We start from the raw sequence: 19,584 nt of genomic DNA, 5'->3' as shown, positions 1-19,584 counted from the left end.
GATGCCTCTCGTTGACCTGTGAAGAAAGAGTAATGCCAATGGAGGCCTGGAGGGCAAGGCTTGTGTTGTCAGAGCCTAATGGTGTTGGAACTGACCCACAGCAGGCACAGACAAGGGCAGGTGGTAGCAAGGTGCCTCACAGCCCTGGAAACCCCTGGGAAGTGTCACAGTCTAATGGATAAAGACTTTCCTGAGTGCAGACCATGTGGGTCAGGCAGTCACTTGTTAGCCTCAAACATAAAATGAAAACTTGAGAGATAAGATGTTTGGCAGGTCCACTACGTTTGGATCTGTCCAAAATCAATGAAAACTACAGGACTTCTGTCCAGAACAGGTTTGAGGGATTGGCACAGGAGAAAGAGGACGACACCCTGAACGCACTTTGGAATAAAATGAAAACTCATGCTCAAAGCTGCCAAAGCACATATTCTGAAAAATCAGCATTGGATCGCAGCATGGCTGACTGAGAAAATATTTGAGCTGGCAGAGTGAAAAAGAATGGCTTAGAGAGACTGAAAAATGAAGGTATAAGGATGGAGAACTGAGCAGATGCCTCCAAAAGCAGATTAGATGAGACAAGAGCAAATACAGAAGGGCAAAATGCACAGAAGTTGAGTCACAAAGAGGAATACAAAAGAGACGTTTACAGTGGTTAGACTTCCCTATCATCAAACCCAATAAGAGATTATGATGGCGGAACCCTCACTGAAGGTGATGTTATCAAATGCCAGAAGAAAATGGAAGCTTTTGAGATGTGGTGCTGGCAAGGACTTGCATATCTTCTGGATGGAGAAAACAGATGTTTATTATAGAAATACTCTTGAAGAGAAGCCGCCCCTCCTCTTGAAAATCAACAAGCGCAAACTTATGTATTTGGGTTACGTCAGGCATGGAGGTTAAAATAACCTTGAGAAAATGATCATGGAAGGAATGGTGATGGGTCATGGTCGTAGGGAACAACCAGCTAGGAGATAAAGAGGATGTGCAGTAGCTGCTGAGTGTTCAAAGCTAGCAATGGTTTGAGAAGGCTTCCAAAGGTCTGCTCTGATGTCACCAATGTTCAGACATGAATAAATGTATCTTACTGAATTTTAAAATGGTGTTAATATCAATCATCCCTACAGGCCATCTGCTGATTATATTTTTTAGCAGGAAATATGCTTTATACCGCACTAGACACAAATTACACATTCCCAGCTTCTGAGAACATAACTAGCAGTAAATGTCATTTTCAGAGCTATCAGAAGTTAATTGCTTTAACAGATATTTAACTAGGCTCTACTCACCTTGGGTTCTCCAGAAATAGGGGTCAGTTGACATGCTGTAGCTTAAGTACAAGTGCTGCCTTTGCCAATTCGACAGATCTCATAGCCAAATGGACTTTTGGAGGTGGGAAAAGGGGCTTGGGAGGGGTGGTGTAGGGGGATGTGTGCTATTCAAAATCTGGAGTGCTTTTTAAAATGCCAGAAAGTGAAGATCTTGCCCCTTTTATTAAAGAATCTCTTTAGAAGATCCAAGGCAGGCAAGGGGAGTGGAGGGTGGCTTAAGTTCTTGGTGAAGAATCAATATCTCATTGTTCTCTTGTAAACTGCCTGACCAGCTTCTGTTCCACAGCAACTGCTTGACATACCGACGCATCTACCTCCCTCCTAGCAACGCTGATGACCTCTTAAAGCCAGGTCTTTTCAAGGGAACTTACGGGAGCCACGGCCTGGAGATTGTCATGCTGAGTTTCCATGGGAAGAAAGCCAAAGGGACTAAAATAACTGTGAGTGGTTTTTTCTCTCTCCTGAGCTCCCTGACAGGTTCCAGCTGCCGTGGAATCAGGGTAGTAAACTGCAGCTCTTCTTGCTCTCCCTTGCGTCAGGGATCTATGTGACAGAGGTTGGTGCCTGGGGTAGAGAAAGGATGATTCAGTGCTTAGGGCAGAAGCCTAGGATCTGGGAGACCTGGGTTCCATTACCTGCTTGCCAGACAGCCTTTCAGGTGACCTTGGACAAGTCACTAAGGCCCAGATTCTCAAAGGTATTTGGGCTCCTGCTTCCATTGATTTTTCTGGGGCTTAGGGGTGTGAGTATTACACTGACTTGTTCCTCAGTTTCCTATCTGTAAAATGGGGATAATAGCACTGGGATGCTGTGAGAATAAGGTGGTCAGACACTATGGGGATTGCGGTCAGATAAGTAACTTAGAGAAGGGAATAATAACTTTGTCACGGCAGAACCAACTTACCGGGGGGATTGGTGGGAACAAATTCATTATGTAGGAGCACGTACAATTTTCTGGGGTGGGGACACTTGTTAGCCTGGCTGTTCTCAGCCTTTGGGGAAATGCCATCTAGGCAAATAGTCCAATGCCAAGATTTTCCAGAATGCTGAGCTATCTTGTCTTCTGTCTGCACAGCAGTGGAAGTCCTACCATGCAGAGCGTCTGCTGGCCTGTGAAATTCTTTTGAATCCAGACTGCCTTCCACCCACCCCAGTCCATTCTGTGGGAATATCTGGTTATGAGCAGATTACCCGTATCTGAGATACTCCTCTTCCCCTCCTCCCCCAACCCAACACTAGCAGCCATGCACTGAGACCAGCTGATAAACTCTCTTCCTTCCCCCTGCAGGGAGTGGTTGTGATTGAAAGCAACTTTGAAATTGACTATCCCCTTCAACTTTGCAGGGCTACCCTGCCACGTCACCAGCCACTCAGTTTGTCCTATCTGTTCTGAACAAGTCTCCACATAGAGGTTGGGCCTTGGTGCTGAATCCCAGGTGAAAGGGGGTGATGCAGGCAGCTCCAGGGGCATGTGCTGCTGGGATTTGGGTGGGACCTTTTAACTGACAAGCAGGGGGGTGCTGCTGTGGAACTGGGCATTGGCAGGGTGGAGGAAACTTGTTAGCCAATTGCAGCGGTACAGGTGTCTGAGGTTTTGGCATCAACTGTGTTCTGTAGTGTCCTGATGCATGATTTCCGTTCCTTGCTGCAGGGAGATCCCAATATCCCAGCTGGCCAGCAGACAGTGGAGATCGACCTGGCGCACCCCATCCAACTCCCTGACATCGAGAACCTGCACAACTTCAATGAGCTCTCCCGCATTGTCTTGGAGGTGCAGGAGCAGGTGCGCCGGGAGCAGCAGGAGGAGGAGGAAGGGCAGGACGAAGAGGAGGGCCGCTCCCAACAGGGCGACTCGCAGCAAGTGGAGCAGCCTGCGCAGAGGGACGATGCTGGGGCTGAGGGGACTGAGGCTGCAGGGGCAGCAGCAGCCCAGGAGTCAGCGCTCACCTCGCAGCCTTTTGTGCTGCCCGTGGGAGTCATATCAAGGAACGAGGATTATCCCCGGACCTGCCGGATGTGGTAAATGAATGTTGTTAATCAGCCTTTCCTACGCGCCCTGCCCCACGCAAGCAGCTGAGACCTGCTCAGGAAAGAGGCTCCGTTATTAGCGCTGTTCTCTCATCGCCCCTCCCTTGCCCAGACGGGACATCCAACCTGAACCCAAGGGGAAAATATAGATGCAAAACCCCCCAGAGCCTTTCTGCATTGACGCCCGAAGCATGTGTTGTGATCTTCACCCCCCTGCCCCAGCGCTCAGTCCGAGCTTACCATCTCTCATCAGTACTCCGTCCTCTGTGGCTCCATCTAGTGCAATCTCCTTTGCTCCTTTTACCTCCTGGCAGATAGGGACACAACCCCTCCCCCACCGCTCGCTATCTCACCTCTTCTGCAGATCCTGCCCCGAAGGTGCCCTGGGGCATAATCCCTCCTGTATTTTCCCTTTATTGCTCTGATTCTCCGTGAGCCACTTGCTCCTTTTCTCCCTGTTTCTCAGGATCCTCCCTAGCTGGTCCTACCTGTGCATCACACTTGTCTCCTGAGACCATGGGAATGTGCTGCCCTTTCCTGCTGACTCTGCTTCAGGGCTTGTGCGCTTTGGGCCCAATCCTGCAAGGTGCTCAGCACCCTCAATGAATGGGAGCTGTGGGGATGCAGAGCACCTTGCAGCATGATTGAGCCTTTTATTTTCAGATAGTGCGGGTGGCGTCTTCAGTGAGGCACCTTGCTAAATGAAGGGGTGGGGGAAAGAGTCTGGATCTAAACAGAAATGACTCTCAGCCAAACATCTGTGCTAACTAACTTGCAGTGGGTCATTCCAGGAATCGACAAAAGGCCCGATTCCAAGCTAGAAGCAACACGCTGTTCAGATGTGCCCTCCCCACTGCGTGCCAAGGGCTTTGCACTGAACTTTACCCACCTTTCCTCCACAGCCAGAATGTGGCCTGGTTACACACGTCTCATGCCCCAGGCCTATCAGCCTTTGTATAGTCTGGTTTGATCCTTGAAACTGAAGTCAAATCCTTGTGTGCATAGCTGCAGGGATGTTAGGTTAGCTCCCATGTACCAATCTTTAGCTTAGTCAGATACTGTAGCTGCACTTAAAGGAGCAGGTGAGTGTTCGTAGCATTGTTCTCATGCTTGTGAAGATGGAGGCAATGGCACTTTATACGGCAGGGCATGAGCTGATTGCTTCAAAGTCAGCAGGTAAGACTCCCCCTTTGTGCAGCATGGCATATCTACTCAGGTGCATTCTGGGGTCGTTTCATTTTCCTGTGAACCATCAGGTCCTAGGCGCCGGTGGCTTGTCTAGATGGACCTCAGATTTGCTCTGGTACGGTAAATTCATCTTAAACTGCCACAGTGATGCAGTCAGAGGCTTTTTCATGTTGATCTTTTCCTTGTTTTTCTCTCCCTCTCTGTAGTTTTTATGGCACGGGGCTCATTGCCGGACACGGCTTCACCAGCCCTGAGCGAACACCGGGCATCTTCATTCTCTTCGATGACGATCGTTTCGGGTTCATCTGGCTGGAGCTGAAATCCTTCAGTCTCTACAGCCGGATCAAGGTCTCTTTCCAGAATGCTGAGGCGCCATCTCGAGAGGCCTTTGATGAAATGCTCAAAAACATTCAGTCGATGACGACTTGACAGGCGGCCCCTGGTGGACAGAGCGGGGATTGCGAAGAAGGCTTCTGCTCTCTCCTGCCAAGGACAGAACCCCTGCCTGTGGTACCTCTGAACAAAAGCATGCACTTTTCAATAAGGCCTTTTTGCCAAAATCTACACATCCCTGTTAGAATATGAACAGAATCCCCACACTGCTCTCTGGCAGTACTTTCTATATAGTCTGCGACACCAGTCTGCATAGTGGGAGGGAACCTACACAGGAGGGAAATGAGCATGCTCGCATTTTTAAAAGAATGTATCAGAGCAAAATTCCTTAGAGGCCAACATTGAGGAACATGTAAATAATCTATATAGGAGATATAATATATACGTGCTCTCTGCTCTAGCCATTGGCAGATCCCTGCAGAAGGCAAACCCTTCAGTGAAGTGTCATGTTCAATCTTTCCTGCAACCGGCCCAACCTAATAATTTGAAGACTTGATCACCCCCAAAAACCCAACACCCACACCTGCCAATTTACTGCGTGGCTCAAAAGTGACTAATTGTGTTTTGCTCCCCTCCAAGGCCCTTCCTCATAATGCAGCCTTGATGGAAAAACAGACCCGAGGTAGCTCTGCCCTTGGTTTGGAAATCAAAGTGGGATTCAACAGTAAGAGAGGGGATTTCCACTGCAAACAGCTCCACTGGTACCCTCATGCAGTCTCCCAAAGCTCACTGCCCCCATGACCCTCTTGGACTCTAGTCCGAATCTGACTAGAAGCCAAGGGGGAATCATATCTACCTTTATAGGGACCCAGTATGGAACTCCAGACAAAACCAGTTCAGACTGGAGGAGAAACATCTGCAGTTTTAGCTCATTTTAAATGGATCTTTTAGAAGACTTTTTTAAAGTTCTCGTTTTAAAGAACTAAAAATCCTTTAAATATGGTGAACTTCTGACCTTCACACTTGCTGGATGACAGCCGCTGTGAAATGTAATTTCTGACTAGACCAGTGCCTGTGATGTGGTATTTCCCTCTGTGCAGCGTAAAGGAAGCTGTTGTTCATTCTGATGCCTCTCAGTGGCTTTTCTGACACTTCCCAGGGAACGTTTTGTTTATTTTTCAATGGCCTCTGTAGACATCTGTCTCTGATGGCTTCCCCATCCCTGTACTGCAGGGTTCTTGTATTCGTTCCCCTACCTAATACGGATTTCTCTTCTAGTGACACCATCTCAGAAAGCTTTTGCTCTTAATTTCCCTTAGCTACTCTTAACATAGCTATCTGAGCGCTACTGGAAGGTGCAGGTAGGTGGGAAGAAGTCCAGAATTCCAACCATCATCTATCTGGCATAGTTCTGCTTCAAAAGCAAAGGAGCTGCTTGCCTCAGAAACCCGGTAGGTGACTGTAGGTCAGGCAGTAGGTAACTGTGCAGCAGAAGGATTATGGCTCTGTCTCTTATCCACCTCATCACAAGTTTTCCAGATACTTTTGTTCTCGTTAGTCTTGAGTAGGAAGAGATGCAGGAATCCCCAACTGAATGAAGAAGAAGGAGTCAAGGTGTAACGTATCAAGGGAACTGCCTTTCTTTTCCAGTTTCCTCCATCTCTTTGACCTGAGTCTGGGATCAGAGGCTGGGAGAATCGCAACCGTGAGGCAGCTGATGGATAACTCTGTGCCTTTCTAACATCTCTCCTGCTATTTATCACTTGTCAGCTATTATAGAAGCAATTTCCCAACAGCTTCTTTTGGGGGCAGATTGTGGGGGTTGAGGGGTGGGCGTGTAAGGAAAGGCTTGACTCCAAGTGAAATCTGCATCCTTTGTCCCAATCCCTTTTGGAGAAGAGGAAGACTGTTAAAGATTGCGTCTTTCAACCCCCATCAGGGCACCTCCATTGGTGGGACGACTCCCTGTCTCGCAGATTCTCCCTCTTTCCACCTTTGACAGTGGAGTGGGATGATTTTGTGCTGCTTTCGAGGGGAAGACTCACTTCTTGGCTGATTTCACTGATAACAGGAAACTTATTCCTTCCTGTTGCAGTTTTGTTGCTGCTGCTCCTACTTCAGCCTTCATGTCATTCCCTTCCTGAGCTGCATGTGAACAGTGTCTCTCAGAGCAGCAGGTTGTGTCACTCACAGGACTAATCCCTATCATATCAAGTTGCATGAATCTGTATGGATCAGAAAGCAATTCTGGGAACTTCTTCCCCTCCTACCCAATCATCCCTAGCATGAACCATACCAAGGTATACATCAGAGTGAGAGGGCCTCTGGAATGTTAGTAGCATTCATTTTGAGCCTGTCTCGTTTGTATAGCTTATCCAATGCAGATCTTTACATGTGGGTGAGGGGCTATGCCTCTTTCTACCCCAGCAGGAGGGAGAATTCGCTTTCTTCTCACACCATTGCTAAGGCTGTGGAATGCTGGCAGGGTGTTTATTTCTCTGGTCACTGGTCCACGGGCACAGGCGAAAACCAGCTTCTCAACCTTATCTCTTAATTTCCTTTTTGCCATTCACACCAGATGCTCAGAGCTGCACTTGTGCAAATGCACAGGCAAAAAGGAGCACTGGCTATTGCAGGTGCAATTGTGCAGGCTAATTAGGTGTCCTGCGGGTGTGAGTTGCCTGGTAGGCATTTGAGCAGCCAGTTGCAGGTCTAATTTCTAAGGCAAAAATGTGTCCATAACTGCCCTAATTTACATATGCAAATCAAAAATCTGGCCCTTAAAATTTTGACAGACTCTCCTCAATTGTTTCTACAGTAGCACTTAAAAATGAACCTGCATTTAATACAATATGGACACTTGACTTGAGAGACTCATGACTCCAGTGGTGGTGTTCCATCAATCATGTAAATACAAACATAGACCCTTACATTGACTGGGTAGCTGATCTCAGAGTAGAACAAATCTCTCATGCATTCTTACCCAGATGGGGGAATGTGTGAAGATAACATGTACACTAAGATTTATTAAAATAATGTTATGGGTTATGATTGCCGTTTAGACTGCCCTGTATTTCTGAGTCTGGCTGTGGAGTGGGGTGGTGGAGTAACCCTGCATTTGTTACCTGTGGCCCTCAGACGACATGCAGTGGAAGACGGGGGTGCTTTTCACAACTATAGTTTCGATGCTTATGTTTGAGTCCTTTTCTTAGGTTGTCAGCACATGTCCAGCAGTGTCTGATCTCCATACTGGTGCAATGCCCCCACTTGGAGCGTGTCTCTCCATAATATTTTAATGGCAGCTTTCAAGTTCTTCCATGGATGCCCTTTGAACTTGAGATGTGCTTGGCAGGATGGCCAGCTCCTCACCCAGTGAGGCCTGTGCAGAGATCTACATATACCACAGCTGCTTTTCAGAGACTTTCAGAAGCTCCTCTCATTTATAGGGTGCCTGACTAACTTCAGTGTCAGAACGTACCAGGCTGAACTGCTGGTACATCGTGGTTTTTATTCTCTTTCTGGAGAATAGACAGTGACTGGAATCTGGGCTAATGCCAAAAAAAGGCCTTCAAGGTTGTGACGTTTCAGAAGCAAATTCCTTTTGATCTGGCCCTGTGTGAATGGAAAGTTGGCAGAGGTCTGAAGCCATGGAAACTGGTACTTCACCTCTAGGGAGCAGTGGCCTTCCATGCTACAGTATGTGTAGGGGCATTTGGATCAAGGTGTATCCGTGTTTTGCAAGGGAAAGTAGAATAAAGAAAAGCTGTTGTGAAGAGTTTGACCCAACAGCTTTCAGAGTCAGGCTGCAGAAGGGCAGAGTGAGAGAGAGGAGTGGCACTTAGTAGGTGTAAGCTATACAAAAAAGAAAAAAATCAGGTTCAGCAGTGCAGTCTCCTTGGTGGAGTGGTAATTTTAAGCAGCGTCATGACAGCATGCGCAAGTAATAGTGTTGGAGGTCTAGTCTGGCTGTATTAATTCATGCAGGCTGTGACATGCCCTGGAGAGTGAGATTTTATATCATGTGCCCTGCTAGTCTCCTGAGCCCTACTGGCAATGTAGCCAGTGACAAATCAAGATTTTTTTTTTCCCATGGAGAATGCCACTTACTGCAAAAGGGGCCCAGCAAGACCCTCTGCTTGTGTGAAAGCTGAGTGTGGGAAGCTACCACAGAACAAGGCTGTTGCACCTGGCAGCCTAAGTTTCTCTAGTGAGAGCTTCATGCAGCGGGATTCCCCTGCCAGCTTTCAGTGGAGGAAGGTGACATCTGGGCTGGCAAAACTAATGTGTGACTGCTGGCGTAGTCACAAGTAAATGGACTTTACCCCCCTTCTTGTTTGGGAAATATGGAGTTTAGGTTATTTACCCACCTTTTTTACCGTACGCCACTGTGTGTAACAATGCATCCAGCGCCAATGTACAGCAGTTCGTAGTGCTGATGCATTTGAGGATAGACATCAATACAGAGTTACTGTAGCGCTCTTCAGAATGAGCCCTCCCTTTTGTAATGTACACTTCCGGTCTGCCCAAAGGTGAATGCCACTGATGAAGCTAGGGTGGCTGAGTGATGGAGGTGTTTGTATCACTGTGAAATCTTAAAACTGCGGATAGGGTTGATCCCTGACAACAGTTTTTACAACAATAGGAGAACAGCATCACTCCTGGTGGGGGAAGCTTCTCGCTAGGGATCATCTCTCGAGTGTTACAGTGCCTGCATCATAGCAAAGCAGCGGGACTGAAATGATGATGCTTCCACAGACCCATCACTTGCAGATGGAGTATGGTCCGTTGTGTCCCTGAATACTGGGGTGTGAAATCTCTATTTAAAAGTATTTAAATGATGGCATAACCGCTCTGTTCTGTAGATCAGCTTGAAAAACTTACTGATCTCTCCACCTGACCTGATCACTGGGAGGTGGGGAAATAGATAGTCTTACTCCAAACTCTTCTCCTGTTCAGTAGACCCCTTCCTTTTAGTCCAGATCAAGGTGATATTTCACCCAGCATTAACAGGACTCTGCACCAGTCTAGTTCCTCCAAGCCAGTGATCTCCAAGTATTTTACCAAAAGCTTTTGCAAGCCCTCTGTGCTCGGGGGGGACCAATCCAAAGCCCATTGGAGTTGATGAAAAGACTCCAATGGACTTCAGTGGGTTTTGGCTCATGCACAGAGTGCTTGCAGGATTGGGCCCTCTCTGAGTGGCTCCCAATGCCTCTGCCAATCCTCTGTTTCACCCATGGGGAGCTTGTATAAAAGCAGGGGCGGCTGTTGTGGCTGGTAGCATGGGAGACCTTCTCAAGGTTGTCTGAATCTGCGGTGGGGGAAATGAGCGTGTTCCATGTTTGTACAGTGCCCGGCATGGTGGGGTCCTGCTCCATGACTGGGGCTCCTAGATACTGTGATAATCCCAATAACCATCTGTGCTACAGAGGCATAGTGAAAGCTGGAGTGTGGAAGCGTGTGGTTGTGGGAAGGGGTTTTCTCTAAATATCAATGATGTGTAGCATAAGTCCATTTCAAGTGTGTGGAATCCTGTCTCTTGACATTGGGAGGTTGATGGGCCCCTTTTATGGGTTAGATGAAGAATTGTCATTGGGCAGGGGGTGGTACCATGTTTCCAGGCTCTTGTGTTCCTTTGGGGTGAAGGCTTTTGTCTTTCAGAGGAGCAATTACTTATCAGGGAGAGGTCTGTGTGTCTGAGCTGGCCCAAGATGAGGAGGCTTGTGGTGGAGTTTGCATCTTCTAGGGTGCGACAGACTTCCCACCTCTTTGGGGGCATCTCTGTTTCCCAGTGTTCGTGCACTGTCCTACGAGTGGTGCTTGCACGGAAACACCTGTTAGAGGAGGCTGAGCCCTGGTCTATACTAGGGGAGGGATCAATCTAAGTTACGCAGCTAAGCTACTTGAATAACGTAGCTGAAGTTGACGTACTTAGATTGACTTACCGTGGTGTCTTCGCTGCGGTGAGTCGACTGCTGCCGCTCCCCTGTTGACTCCGCCTGTGCCTCTCACGGTGGTGGAGTATAGGAGTCGACAGGGAGAGCGCTCGGGGGTTAATTGATCATGTCCGCGGACAGGAAATAGACTCCGGCTTGTCAGTCTGTTGGTCTAGGAATGCTCTGCTGGCAGTAGCGCCAGGGAATACATAAACCAAACCCCTGCAATCTGCACTGCCTCCTAACCTAGCAGCTACCAGACAAACCATGGCTCAGCATCCTCTAACAGGTGTTTCCATACAAGCACGCTTAGGACAGTGCATGAACATTAGGAAACAGAGATGCCAATGAAGCAGCTGGAAACTCTGTCGCATCCTTGGAGACTTTCCTGAATGTGGGTTTATTTCTAGCTCAATGTCACATCTAGCAAACTTCATAGAGCCTGTAACAACCAGTAGGATGTCCATGTGTTGGGCTGGATTTTATTTAGCTGTAAACTGCTGTGACTTGACAGGACTCTGCACTGGTACAGAAGGTTTTTAGCGGTCCAGACAGACTTATAAAGTTCTGTTTACTTAGGGAGAATGCAAATGTGTAGCTTTGGTTATCCACTTTCCCCTGTGGCTGCTGTATGTTTCTAACAGTGTGGCTGCAGCAATTCTGGGACAAGGTATTAAGGGAAGGGATGCAGCTCATTAAGAAACGGTAACGGGGAAAGAAGGTAACTTTATAGAAGACTTGCTGTGGAGAAGCGAACAGCTGGAGAAAAATGAAACAGGCTCAATGTTTACCTGTACCAGATGACTCTCTTAATTTAAGTAGCCTTTTTTTATTTAAAACTAATCACTGAGCATAATGCAAGTGCTGGCTTCACGTGTTGAAACAGGACTGTTTGATCTCAGATTGCTAGCTTAGAAGATAATATATAATTTTGTGTGTATAGACTACTCACATGGCCAAACTTCTTTCGTTGTATCCAGCTGCCACAGGATTGCATGTTGGTCTTTGTGGTTCAGGGCAGATAAACAGTGGAACGTACACGATACTTGAGGTCAATAGAAGAATGAGGTAACTTATGTAAATGTGAGTGCGACTGATTTTTGTGTGTGTATGCTAAATTAAAATTATGTAATTATGTGTGGGTTTTTTTAATTTGGGTTGCACTCTAATTTTCAATCCTGATAAAGAAAAAAGCACTTAAGTTAGTTGTGTTCATTTGCTTTATCAAAGCAATATGCCCTTTTTTGGTTGCTTTTCCCCTTTCCTTCCCCTAAATAGTTTTTCCCCTATTCCTATGTGTATCCTTCATTAACAATTTCATATGGCACAGACTGCAGTCTCCACCTGGCCTTTCAGAGAGGTTTGTATCTGGTGTGGATACCATTGTCGTCTTAAGTGTTTGTAAAGTGCCATGTGCATCCATGACACCATATAAATAACACGCCAGCTATCTGCCTTCTACAAATGGTAGCAGAGAGAGGAAAGGTGAACTTTTTTTCTGAAATGCCACTTGATCCTCCATTTCTGGCACTTAAACGTCTTATGCTACAAACATTAACATGGAAAATCAGAACTGCAGTTTAAACAATGCGCCTGTCCCAGTTTGTGTCCTTTTAGGGGGATCAGAGGGGGATTTTTTGCCTCTGCTTGTATTTGGTTTGGGGAGGAAAGGGGTGGTTCTGCAAAAAAACAAAAAAAACAGTGATTTTGCAGCACTTGCCCACTGCATCCCAGGTGTCAGATAGCAAGCTGTGTGAACAAAGTGTGTGTGTGACTTTTACACTGATCATGATTACCCAAGGAGCCTTTTCCAATTTAAAATAATAAAAATTAAAGTTTTGTGAACTTAGTCATGTCTATTTTTTCCATAGAAATGTGGCTGTGAACTTTCAGACCTTTAAATGTGCAGAATGCGTGTTGCCCCACTGTCTGCATTTCCCCTGGGCTCAGATGAGCGATGGAGGAGTTGATGCAAGGGAATCCGTAAAATTTGTTGTTCAATGCCTAAACTTTCAAGAGTGACTACTGATTTTTTTTGGGTACCTAGTTTGAGACATCTTTTTAGAGGCACCTAATTTTCAGAGGATAGGTTATCAGGGGCCTGATTTTCAAAAGGTGCCATAAGCATCCAAAACTCTGGAAAATTTAAGTCTACAGTATGTATTGTGGTTTGGTATTAAAAGTTGCTCTTTCGAAAGAGCTTTCAAATGGCAAGACTTACAGGATTAAACATGGGCCTCTGCCTTGCCAAGGGAATACAGTGGGGGCGATAGCACTACTATATAAAGCTGAAGACTAGCATACTATTTAACTGCTGACTTTTTTCCCCCAAGTGCTCTAATATCCACATGCATATGCCAATTATCTTGAAATTTGCTTTGCCTCATTGAGACTCCTGGGAATTGTGATTCAAATTTGGGCGTATTTGAGCAGAGTGTCAAGTTATCATCCCCCTAAATTGCATGACATCAACATTTTACCATTCTTCTATCTTTTTGCACCTACTGGGGCAAAAACCAGGCTTCAGATCTTTACCATGCTGATATCATCCACTCAGGTTTGATCTCAGCTGATTTCCAGAGCTTAATGCTATTTTGGAGAGGCAACATTTCAAAGTTATTCAGGACAAAACTGGACTCTCCAGTGGGGCTCAAGCTAAGCTGATGTATTAATCATGTGCTTGTCTGCAGCGGGACAGGAGCTCCACCGCAAGCCAGAATGTTGGCAGGTAGCTTGATGTCAGAGTAAGTGGGTGGCTTAAGGTGACAGGCTGTGGCCCTTGAACCTGAGTCATGCTCACATACGGTTCAAGTCCTGCCTGGGGCAGCTTTCTGAGAGCATGTTGTGCACACTGGTTACATTCTGCAGGGCCGCCTTTGGTAGTGTGACCAGATAACCAGTGTAAAGAATTGGGACAGAGGGTGGGAGGTAATAAGTGCCTATATAAGAAAAAGCCCCCCAAACTGGGATTGTCCCTATAAAATCAGGACAGCTGGTCACCCTGTTCTTTGGGGAGTTTTGCCGCAAGAGCAAAGCTTCCGGTTTAAGGGACGATAATTCAAAGCATATCTAGTAGTGATGCAAGTCTGCGGTCATTTGATCCAGGGGTTCCTCAGATACAGGGTGCCCAATAAGGAACGGTGTTCAGTTTTCAAGTGGCTCTAAAATCCATGTGCATGGGGAAAATTGTCTTGAAAACTGGTATTCAACAACAAGGGTAGGACAGAGTTTGTGGCAAAAATGTGGGGTCATTTGGTCAAGGGGTGACTTCAATACAGTCTCCCAACAACGAATTGCTCATTACATTTTCTGATTCTTAAACTATTTTTGATGCAGAGCTATGGAAAATCTGATCCTCTGGCCCTCATGAAATTGTCATGAACTGCCCCTGCAATCACCTACTGATTGACTAGTTTGGAGGTGTTTCAAGTTATGCCACTCTAAGAGGTTTAGCATCTCTGTTTAGACAGTTCTCCTCTAAAAGCTGTTGTTTTCTCATAGTCCTTGGTGACTGACTCACTGAGTAGTGTATTCATGTGGTATCTTAGCGGAGCAAGCACTGCCATTGAATAGAAGGGCCATGAGTTCAGATTCTCTCCTCCAGAGTTGAGCCTTTCTCTTGGTGTTTGGGGCCACCATGAAAGTCCCTTGGAAATGGTGAATGGTGTGTACTCCCAGTGCCATCCCCCACATCCTGTCCTGGGCAATACTGTCCTGGATATTTAGCCAGGATGAGTCCTGGCCATGATCAATCAGTTCTCTACTCCTGAAATGTTTTCTGAACGGTTGCAAAGTCTAGGCTGCAATGTGGCTCCTGCTCTCCCGGCCCTGAAAGTATGATAACCCTCAAGGTGGGGTGGGGAGGGAAGGAGGTGGGACTTGTTGAAGTTCGATCTATGTGAATTGCCGAAAGACACTTCACTCAGGGGCTAGTGCAGATATTCTAGATTCCATTGGGTGGTTCTTTGAGCTTAATTGGGACCTGAACGTGCCTTGGACCAGGCTGGACTCCACTGGCCTGCGGCCTTTCCAGTTGAGTAATAGAAGTAAGTGGTGGTATCTCCCAAACTCCAGCCACTTGTGACACCAAAATGAGCCATCTCTTGCTGTGCCCCTCCCTTCTTCCTTGCCACAAGGAATGGGCTAGTGATGTGGACATTTAAATGATCCTCATAAGGCCTGATTTGCTGCTGCTGTGAGACGATGGACCAGCTCACACTGTTCAGAGGTTGAGGATGGTGCTGGGGGAGCTACAGACAGAGAAACGCATGCAGCCTGCCCCCTGAGCCAGCTGCCCAAGAATGGAGAATGTGGCTTCGGTCCACACGTGAACTTCCAGCACAGACAGGTTCCTTTGGTCAGACCTGGCAACCCCTCAAGGTCCCTTACAGGCTTACATTTCTGTGACATATTGTGTTTTTATTTTCAGCCTGTCAAAGGTATAAAAGCTCTTAGAGATGTGATTTACTACCAGCCATTGCCATGAAAGAAAACGGCCCCCACATGTACAGTTGTAGTAACTATAGGGAGAGAGCCAAAGGGTTCAGGTTTTTCTGTGGGAAGGTGGTTGCTATCAACACAACAGCATTCCACATTGGCTCGGTGGCTCCCTAAGCATTAGATCTCCGTGTCTTATGGGCAGCCAGCTGCATTGTTTTGTTTGGGCTGGTTCTTTGTATTTGTCTCAGCTCTGTCATGCAAATTCTTTGTTGCTTTCTGAAGCCCACAATTCAAGAAGGATGTTGATTGATTGTAGAGGGTTCAGAGAAGAGCCACTAGAATTAAAGGATTAGAAAACCTGCCTTCTAGTGATAACCTAAATTTGTTGATCTCTTTGAGCCTAACAAAGAGAAGAGTAAGGGGTGATTTGATCAGTCTTTAAGTATCACCATGTGGAACAAGTATTTAATAATTGGGCTCTTCAATTTAGCAGAGAGAGTCTAACATCATCCCATGGCTGGAAATTGAAGCGAGACAAATTCAGACTGGAAATAAAGTGTAATTTTTTTTTACCAGTGAGGATAATTAACCATTGGAACACTTCTGTCAAGGGTTGTGGTGGATTCTCGATCACTGACCATCCCATCTTGATTTTAAAATGTTTTTTATTAAAAGATCTGCTCTGGGAATTGTTTTGGGGGAATTCTCTGGCCTGTGCTAAACAGGGGGTCAGGCTGGATGATCCCTTCTAGCCTTGGGATCTATGAATTCTGAGCCTGAGCCTGGATTTCTTCTTCATGGAGCAGGCCCAGAGGCATCGGTTGGAGCATCTGAATAAGGCCGACAGGAGTGGGGCTCTTTGTCTTCTGAATACACCATTTATAAGTCCCAGTGTGAGCTACCCAGAATTCTGGCCATGATGAGTGATGCAGGTACCTAGGGCAGATACAGGGAGCATCAGCGTTTCCTCTCCCAGAGATTTTTGCCAGAACAAGACTCAAAATGGGGAATTAGTTCCTGTTCTGAGACACAACTCATCCTCTCCAACCCGTTTTAAGGGCGGTGGGGAGGTTTTGTTCACATAGTGCAAAAAGCCCCTAGGCTTTGCAGTGGGTTGGTTCTGGATGTAAGCACAGTGGATCTGGGTTGTGAAAGCACCAGAATCCACTAGAGCAGGTTAGAAAATGGGGGAAGCATTTAAAAAAAAACAAAACCTCAGTGAAAATGGCAGTAAAGCCTGAGGATTCGCTGCCTTTCAGGGGATGGTGCGCACTGAGCTGTTCCCCTCATGGGTTTCAATGACTTCCACAGGGGCTTGTGAAGAGCTCTAAAGACCAGGAATTGAGGTCCGTGAACTTCATGTTTTTTTCTGCCCCAAGGGACTTTCCTCTGCGTTAGCAATGGGCTACCTCAGGGGAAGAAAAGCCACGTGGAGCCTGAGGGATGCTTTCAACCCAGAGCTACAGAAGCCCAAGCAAAGCTCTTGACCTAGCTCCTGAGACAGAACGTTCCCTGGAAGCAAACTCTGCGTGGACTTAGTGGAAGAGGTGGAGAGGCTGGCAGAGTAGAGGCAGAAGAAGGGGCCTCAGAAGGAAAACTGCCTTGGTTGTGTCGTCATCCTCTTTCGTAGTATGCAACTTGTGCTCAACTTCTCCTTGGACATACAGGTGGAAACAGGTCTCAGTTCCCAGGTTCGGCTGTGCCTTGAAAAGAGTCTAATTCCTTGAGGAAGGAAAAGGCAATTGTGTGTGAACGTGGTTGTGAAAATAAGGCACGGCTAGCACTGTCTGTAATCAAATGCAGTGCAAACAAGTGTGGTACAAGTGCTCCCTACACCCCTCAGTCCCAACTCTCAGAACCCTGCCATTCCAGCCCGGGACTCCCCACACAGCTCTGCAGATGTCTCATTCCTGACCTACAGCAACCCCTGCTAATCCACTGAGGGCTTGGCTACACTTGCAAGTTGCAGCACTGGTGAGGGGGTTACAGCGCTGCAACTTACTTGGTGTCTACACTTACAAAGCTCAGCCAGCGCTGCAACTCCCTGGCTGCAGCGCTGGCTGTACTCCTGGTCTGCTACGGGTGTAGCGAATCCAGCGCTGGTGATGCAGTGCTGCTCATCAGGTGTGGACACTACCACACAGCGCTGTTATTGGCCTCCAGGGTATTAAGAGGTATCCCGAATTCCTGTCTACAACAAAGCCGGAAAGGTACTCCCCGGAGCTACCAAACACAGCTGCTCCTTGCTCAGCGAGCGAGCCGATCAGAGAGCTTTGGACATGTTCACAGCGTTGCTTGAGGAGACCAAACAGGCACGCGGGGGGAGGGAGTCCGTCGAGAAGCTGCTTATCTGGTTGAAGCCTTTTTTACGTTTAAGAAGTGATTGAGAGAGGGGTGGGAGAAATGCCAGAATTTGCAAAGCAGAGGAGCCTCACATGTCCTGCTCCAAAAATCTGCTCTCTCTCCTTGTCTCCCCGACGCTCCCTGTCACCTCCAACTCCACCCCTCCCCCCGCTTTTGAACTGGCAAGGCAGGGAAGCCTTGTCACAGTGTCTGCTCCAAAATCCGCTCTCTCTGTCCCCCCATGCTCCCTGTCACACTCACTCCACCCCCCCTCTTTTGAAAAGCATGTTTGCAGCCACTTGAATGCTGGATAGCTGCCCACAATGCACTCATTCCCACAGTGAATGCCAAATGCTGCAAATGTGGCCACACTGCAGCGCTGGTAGCTGTCAGTGTGGCCACACTGCAGCGCTGTTCCTACACAGCTGTACGACCACAGCTGTAACTCCCAGCGCTGCACATTTCCAAGTGTAGCCATACCCTCAGGGGCCCTTCCATACAGCTTTGCTGATGCACTGCCGTTCTAACCTGCAGGACTGTCCCCCTGCTACCGCAGTCCCTCCCCTACAGCTTTGTCAATGCACCATAATCCTGACTGATGGCACTCCTTGATAGAGCAGTTCTGGGCTCCCCCGGACAGATGTACTTTTGCACTTCAATCCTGACTGGCAGTATTGTATTCTTTGGGAGTGTCCCTTTTCTGAGTATGACCAAGAGTCCCTCTCTATAACAGAATCAGGCCTTAGGGCTGGGTGTTCTCACTGTCAGAAAACCCCTATAAAATCTGCTTCTATCTGTGTAAAGCAGAACTCCGTTTATCTGGTCTAACTGGGACGCCAGGCCAGATTGGATAATCAAAAATTCCGATAATCTGGAGAATGGGCCATCTAATAGCCACAGGAGAGATCGTTCCCTTCTGGCCCCAAATACTGCTTGTTCAGATAAATGGGGTTCTACCAGAGGTGCCTGAATGGGGGTGGGGAGAAGGGGCTATGGCCTCCTATGGCCTCTCGCTTTTTATCGGCAGTAAGGGCAAGCGACAAGGGGGATGGGTGGAGAGGTGTGAGCTGGGCCAAAGTCTTGGGTGGGGGAAAGAGGTGGCACATGAGTGGGGGGGGAGCTCAGGGAGAAGGGGCGGTGTGAGGGTGGGGCCTTGGGGGTGGTGCAGTGCAGGGGATATGGCCATGGTTCGGGTGCCTGTGTACCCTTCCACTTTTAGGGTGCTTCCACTGCTTTTGGGTTCTACCAGCGGTGCTGGAACCATTTTTATAGTGGGGGGGGGGGTGCTGATGATGGAAACCACGTGTTTGTTCTTAGTACTTCAAGCCAGGTGTGCAGCAGCATCCTAGTTTCAGCACCACTGGGTTCTACTGTATTTGGTTTTCATGGGCTTTTTGTTTTGTCTCAGGGAAAAAATATGAAATATGATCTTCTGAGGGTATTTCCACCATGCAGGGACTAAAGTACAATGAGAAAATCAGATCTCATGGCATTTCAACCCAATAATCAACTCCCTTTTAGGCAGGGATAGTCCATTATTTGTCAAGGCCCAAATTTATTGGCCAAGGTCCAGTCAAGGTCCAGACTTCAGAGAAAATAATTATAAAAAAACAAAAATGTTAAGTAAGTAAGATTTTGAGGTCCATTAAAAAGCATCTGCATGGGCTGGATTTGGCCCTCAGGCCACCTATTGACCCTGGCATTAAAAAGCCAGTTGAAAAACATAAATGTAATTTATAATATAAAAAGCCCTTGTTCACTGGCCTGCCAATGGCGGTACTAGGGTGTGAGGACCAACTGCCTTTTTGTTACACTGTTGTAAATCCAGAGTAACTTCACTGATGTTAATGCAGTTAGTTCAAATTTAATCTGGTGTAACAGAATAAGAATTTGGCCTGGGAACACTTCCAGAGGCAGCTGTTGCAATAATTGAACAGATAAACCAGCAGGGGGCTCCCTGAGATCAGGACAGCCAGCTCCCTTCTGGCAGC

The 19,584-nt window shown here is 47.3% G+C and overlaps 1 protein-coding gene across 2 annotated transcripts in view; it reads left to right on the top strand.

Annotated features, from left to right (window-relative positions):
- Positions 1–12,659, top strand: part of FBXO31 (F-box protein 31) — a 44,618-nt gene extending 31,959 nt beyond the window's left edge. For both annotated transcript variants that reach the window (XM_032793761.2, XM_032793760.2), the window contains 3 exons: positions 1,615–1,768; positions 2,980–3,347; positions 4,751–12,659. In XM_032793761.2, the coding sequence (XP_032649652.1) occupies positions 1,615–1,768; positions 2,980–3,347; positions 4,751–4,973 (745 nt within the window). In that variant the 3' untranslated portion in view covers positions 4,974–12,659. The remainder of the gene's footprint in view (positions 1–1,614; positions 1,769–2,979; positions 3,348–4,750) is intronic.
- The last annotated feature ends 6,925 nt before the right edge of the window (positions 12,660–19,584 follow it).

The sequence above is a fragment of the Chelonoidis abingdonii genome, chromosome 19 (assembly GCF_003597395.2).
Source record: "Chelonoidis abingdonii isolate Lonesome George chromosome 19, CheloAbing_2.0, whole genome shotgun sequence".
Taxonomy (NCBI): Eukaryota; Metazoa; Chordata; order Testudines; family Testudinidae; genus Chelonoidis; species Chelonoidis abingdonii.
This window is presented reverse-complemented; position numbering and strand designations above follow the sequence as displayed.